This window comes from Capsella rubella, unplaced genomic scaffold (assembly GCF_000375325.1).
Source record: "Capsella rubella cultivar Monte Gargano unplaced genomic scaffold, Caprub1_0 scaffold_2, whole genome shotgun sequence".
NCBI classification, from domain to species: domain Eukaryota; kingdom Viridiplantae; phylum Streptophyta; class Magnoliopsida; order Brassicales; family Brassicaceae; genus Capsella; species Capsella rubella.
This window is the reverse complement of record NW_006238922.1, coordinates 2,325,649-2,331,530: the sequence shown is the minus strand read 5'-3', so window position 1 is coordinate 2,331,530 and position 5,882 is coordinate 2,325,649. Positions and strand designations below refer to the sequence as shown.

At 31.8% G+C, this 5,882-nt stretch overlaps 2 protein-coding genes and 1 long non-coding RNA gene across 3 annotated transcripts in view; all 3 read left to right on the top strand.

The window, feature by feature from the left end:
* LOC111831993 overlaps window positions 1-546 on the top strand; it is a 2,580-nt gene extending 2,034 nt beyond the window's left edge. The window contains exon 3 of the long non-coding RNA XR_002835089.1: window positions 330-546. This is a non-coding gene — a long non-coding RNA (uncharacterized LOC111831993). The remainder of the gene's footprint in view (window positions 1-329) is intronic.
* The window catches only part of LOC17894360 (putative cullin-like protein 2), a 17,432-nt gene that overhangs the window by 6,602 nt on the left and 4,948 nt on the right, over window positions 1-5,882 (top strand). The gene's annotated exons all lie outside the window — the stretch shown is intronic.
* LOC17895374 (putative cullin-like protein 2) lies at window positions 1,419-2,757 on the top strand. Its single transcript, XM_023787968.1, has 6 exons — window positions 1,419-1,499; window positions 1,598-1,783; window positions 1,868-1,915; window positions 1,998-2,201; window positions 2,313-2,390; window positions 2,564-2,757. Exons 1-6 carry the CDS (start codon window positions 1,419-1,421, stop codon window positions 2,624-2,626), a joined length of 660 nt encoding a protein of 219 aa, XP_023643736.1. The 3' UTR covers window positions 2,627-2,757.

Below are 5,882 nucleotides of genomic sequence, written 5' to 3'. Positions count from 1 at the left end.
TAAGTTTGCTTGTAGAGTATAAAGATGTGTTTTTTTTGGTGGTGTATTGAATCACGATTAGGCTTGTATTTATAGCTAGGTTGGAAGATGATAGGGTAGGTTTTCATGTATACGGATTGGCTTGCGAGAGACTTTGGGTCTATATGATTTTGATGCAATATTAGGAAAATAATATGTCTATGAATCAATAATTAGCGACAATTATGTATCTTTGAATGTTTATACTGCTTTGATTGATTGGAATTTAGGATTACGTCTATTGAGGGAATGATTTCCGATTTGATAAATTGATTCATTATGGTGGCTGATTTTCGACGTATTAATTGCAGGAAATAACGACACATAACGTGTGGGCACAAAGACTTAAAAATTGCGTGGTCGATTTTTAAAAGTTAGTCTTTAATGTATAGTAAGCCCAATATAAACGAAAGCCCATCCATCTAATTGACTCCTCCAAATTAGCAAGGATCCAATTATGTATTTACCGGGTTATAAGGGACGCGCGGACCCTTCATGGGTATGAAATTTATTATAATTATTTTACGATTTTAACCCTGTCGATTTAGAAAAAGGCTCTCTTTCATAACAAATTGAAGGGCAAATTTCGGAATTTTTTGACAAAGTTTTCTGATTTTCAATTTTGTACTCCTCTTTTAATATTAAGAAGATAGGAGACGCAACGCACTTCACGATTCTTATAGTTAATCTTGGTGAAATCGGATTCGATACTCTTCAGAATCTTCAGGTATAGGTGACTTCTTAGCTTTTAGCCTTTACCTCCACTACGTACTATGTGTTTAAATACTTGTTGATTAAATACTTTTTCGTTGTTCTTAAGTTTGGTAAGCTAATTAGTTTTAGTTTATGATTCGTGATAAGGTTACTAGGTTAGTGTACTCGAGTATCGTTAAGGTAGTTTCTAAAGTACCGATAATGATAACCTCTCAATAGCTAAACTCTGTTGTAATTATGTTAATTATAGGGCCGATTGCTTTGACTTTAAAATTTTAGATGCACAGAATTTGGTTGTACATGTTTTAACGTAGAAACAAAGTTTTTTCCGATGCTTAAAACAAAATAAAAGCAAAAAGCTCTAAACATTTTTAAAGCCTTAAAAGTGTCATACCAATCGGGTCCTATGTCAATTACTTTATTAAAGAATTTGATTATTCAAGATTGCTTGAAACAGATTCTAGTAGAAGGATGCTTAACTTTGAGGAAGGATGGTCCTATATGCAGAAAGGTATTACCAAGCTGATAAAAATCATAGAAGGAGAGCCTGAACCACCATTTTCATCTGCGACATATATAAAATTTTACGAGTACGTAGGTTGTCATATATAATGTTAACATCTACGTATACGTACGGGTACCTGCAAGAGTAATTTGTCTATGTGATTCACAGGACTATCTACAATATGTGCACCCAGAAAGACGATTACTCACAGCAGCTGTATGAAAAGTATCGCCAAGTAATTGAAGATTATACTATCCAAACTGTGAGTGCCAAAGTTTTATGTCTTGGCTTGATTCTTGGATATTGTGCAAATAATAAACTTAATCCAGCAGTTGAACATTTCTTTTATATGTTGTTTAGGTGTTGCCGTCTTTAAGGGAGAAGCATGGTAATGATATGTTAGAAGAGCTTATTAAGAGGTGGAATAACCATAAGATTATGGTTAAATGGTTAGAAAGATTCTTCTATTATCTTGACCGTTACTTTGTCCCTCAGCAAGCCCTTCCAACACTGAGAGAAGTTGGTTTGACATGCTTCCGCGACCTGGTTTGTCATGCAAATTCCTATAGGTTCTAATTTCTCACTGCCTCAAACTTGTTTTGTAACCATCCATGCAATTATTGACCACAGGTTTATCGTGAGATGCACTCCACTGCCAAAGAAGCTGTATTAGCACTTGTAAGTATTTGGTATTTGTAATGAAAAGATCTCTGGTTCAGCCTAACTGTTGTTTCTATGTAACACATATTGTATTTGCCAGATTCATAAAGAACGGGAGGGCGAACATATTGATAGGGAACTAGTGAAAAACGTGTTAGATATATTTGTGGAGAATGGGATTGGAACTTTGGAAAAATATGAAGAGGATTTTGAAAGCTTCTTGCTTCAAGATACTGCATCTTACTATTCTTGCAAGGTGTCAAGGTGGATCCAGGAGGATTCTTGTCTTGATTACATGCTAAAGGTGTGTCTCCAACTATATTTTGATTTGATTTCAGGAAAGTAAATATATCATTAACGTCAACAATTTTTTTTTTTTTTAACAAACTAAAACGTCAACAATTTTATATTGCAGTGTGAGGAGTGTTTAGAAAAGGAGAGGGACAGAGTCACTTACTATCTCCATTCAAGCACTGAACCCAAATTAGTTGAGGTTGGTTTTGATATATTTGGCATTAATCATATTTTTATATATAGTTACTGACAAAAAAAAATGTACTTATATATATATGCTTATTTTTGAAAGCACCATGTATGGTTATTGATTTTCTTATTATTACTTTTTCTATAGTAATGACAATAGTTTCGTCTCTTAATGCATTGTAGGCTGTGAAAGAGGCATTTGATGAAATCTTAAAAAAGGATGGAGGAAGTGAGAAGCTCAAGTGATAAATTATTGGATTAAAATCTTTTATTGTCTCTTTTGCACTAACTCAATTCACAAAATTCCCTACTTATTCTTACTACCCTGTCTTTCTATAATAATATTAAAACTCTATTGTACCATTTTTATTATATTATTCAGAATCCAAATTCTTTCAGAAAACATATATATAATTAAAATAAAGTAACCAATGAGAATTATTCTCCCTCTTCTTTTCTTCCTTGACCAAAAGCAGGCAGAAAAAAATCTTATTTATTTCTTCTTTCTTCCACCATTTAAAATGAATTTAAGATAATTGATTCTCGTATTTGTGGATAATTTGTAGATAAAAAATATTGAATTAGTCGGTAAAACACGAATATTCAAGATTGGGTACAAGTACAACTAATGCAACTAGGTACAACTATGTTTCAGGTTAACAGCGAAAAAGAAAAAAAAAATCAAGATTTAGTAAAACTGGGGTAACTTGGTGCAACTATATTTGAAGGCAACTATGAAAATAATTACCATCATTTACTAAAAATATATTCTATGAAGGCCTCAAAATAATGTGCTTTGGCTAATAAAACTACACAACAATGTACTTTACACAATATTGTTACATATCATTTGTAAATTAATGGAATCCATATTAACTAAACTAATAACCTTATACTTTCATGATTACTTTGTATAATTGAACCTCATATCTTTTATCATAGTGTTCATGAGACAAAATAAACCCCAAAAAGAAACTTAAATTTACCAATTGTTAATCTTATCATAAAGAATCTTCTATCAGTTAAAAGATTAATGAGTTTCTTGTATGGTTAATTTTATGGTTAAGATAATATTTTAAATAAGGTTGAATTTTATTATATTTAATTCTGATTTTTATGCATATAATTATTTTTAATGAAAAATATCTTAAAAGGTTAATTGGCTCTTCTTAAAGAAACTTTACAATATTCCTACCAAAAAAAGAAGAAACTTTACAATATTATATAAGATATCTTCTAGGCCTTTTTTTTTTCTTCGCCCCCAAGTCTCATTTCTCATACTATTCCGAATCTTCAGGTAAGTGATATCTTAGGTTTTTGTGTTTATGTACATGGTTTTGATCGAGTTAGTGGTACGTAGCCTTCTCCTATGTTTATTTACAGTTCTAGATTACTTTCAAAAGATTGTTTCTTTCTCTCTTGGTGATTATATATTTCTGGCGTTATCACCATGCATGAAGCCATGAATTAATGCGTAACAAATTTTCGTTGTTCTTTTGGTAGTTTAAGTTTTAAATGCTTATATATGTAAAGTATTGATAATAGCCTCTAAATTAATTTCTCGATCGTTTCTATAGCTTTATTATTGAGTTTGATTCATTTTAGAAGGATGGTGCCACGACCCACAAATATAATTACATTTGAGGAAGGATGGTCCTATATTCATTAGAAAGGTGTTGCTAAGCTGATAAGGATTATAGAAGGAGAGCCTGAACCAGTATTTGACACTGAGCAATATATGAATCTTTACACGTACGTACGTAGGTCTTCTTCTTATGTAATGTTTAGAGTCGTATACGGTTACTTACCACAATGATTTATTATGTCATTTACAGAACCATCTACCATATGTGCAACCAGAAACCCGATTACTCGCGACAGCTTTATGATAAGTATCGGGAAGTGGTTGAAGATTATATTATACAAACGGTGAGTAGCAAAATTAATCAATTCTTCTTTATTTCTATTAACTTACATAAACAGTTAATACTTGTTTTATGTGTGGTTTAGGTGTTGCCATCCCTAAGGGAGAAGCATGATGAAGATATGCTAAGAGAGCTTGTTAGGAGGTGGAAGAACCATAAAAATCTGGTCAAATGGTTAACCGGCTTCTTCGGTTATCTGGAAGGAGACAATCCATCACTGAGTGAAGTTGGCTTGACATGTTTTCGCGACATGGTTTGTCATGCATATATGTATTCCTATAACTTCTAACTTTTCTCTGCCTGGAAAGTATTTTTTTTTTTTAACTGTCAATGCAATTATGTACTTTAGGTTTATCGGGAGATGCAGTCAGCGGCCACAAGAGTTATACTAGCACTTGTAAGTATTGGTATAATGTAATGAAAAAGCTCTAGTCAAACTGATTCTTGAACATTTATATGTAAAGAACTTTGTATTAATTTGCCAGATTCAGAAAGAACGTGAGGGCGAAGAGATTGATAGGGAACTAGTGGAAGATGTATTAGAAGTCTATGTAGAGAATGGGATGGGAACTAAGGAGAGATACGAAGAGGATTTTGAAAGAGTCATGCTTCAAGCGACTGTATCTTACTATTCTTCCAAGGCATCAATGTGGATGAAGGAGTATTCTAGTTCTGATTATTTGCTAAAGGCATGTCCCCAACTATATATGTCTTTTTAATTCGATTTCAGGAAAGTAAATACATATATATTAACTAATGTCAGTAACTTTATATTGCAGTGTGATGAGTGTTTAAAAAGGGAGCAGGAGAGAGTCATTCACTAACTTTATTTGAGCACTGAGCCCAAACTAGTTGAGGTTTGTTTCTTTTTCTCTCTTGTCTTAATTTCTAACCAAAATATATATATTTAGAGATAAGGAATGACCATAATTTATTTTAATGCATTTGTAGGCATTGTAAGAGGCCTTGAAGATCTTTTACGTCTAATAGAAAACTGTGGATGGATCAGATGCTTTTGATTTCGTAAACTATGATCAACAATCTCGTAAATATATTATCCGTTGGGCCAAAAACATGGTATTAATGACTCATATATATAAACTTAACAAAATTGGAAAAGGAATTTCAATTAATATTTTACAATTGCTATTTAAGAAACATAAAAATTCCTTTTAGAGATTTTTTTTTTTATTGTTTATGTTATATTTTTTAGAAAATAAACTAACTGTGTTATTTTGAAAATAAAAAACCTTAAAGTAAAAAAATAATCTAAAAAGAAATTTTATGTTTCGTAAATTGCAATTGTAAAATATTAATTGATATTCCTTTTCCTGTTTTGTTAAGAAAAAGAAAAAAAGTTAAATACCGCCGTCTCATCGTTGGCTCTGTAAATAATAACTTTTGTTTCTACTAAGACACGCAACGCACTTCATCGTTGGCTCTAAGTCTCATCGTGAAATCGGATTCAATACTCTTCAGTCTTCAGTTACGTAACATCTTCTTTATTGTTGTTCTTAAGTTTGGTAATCTAATTAGTTTTAGTCTATGGTTCGTGATAAACTAAAAAGCTAACTAGT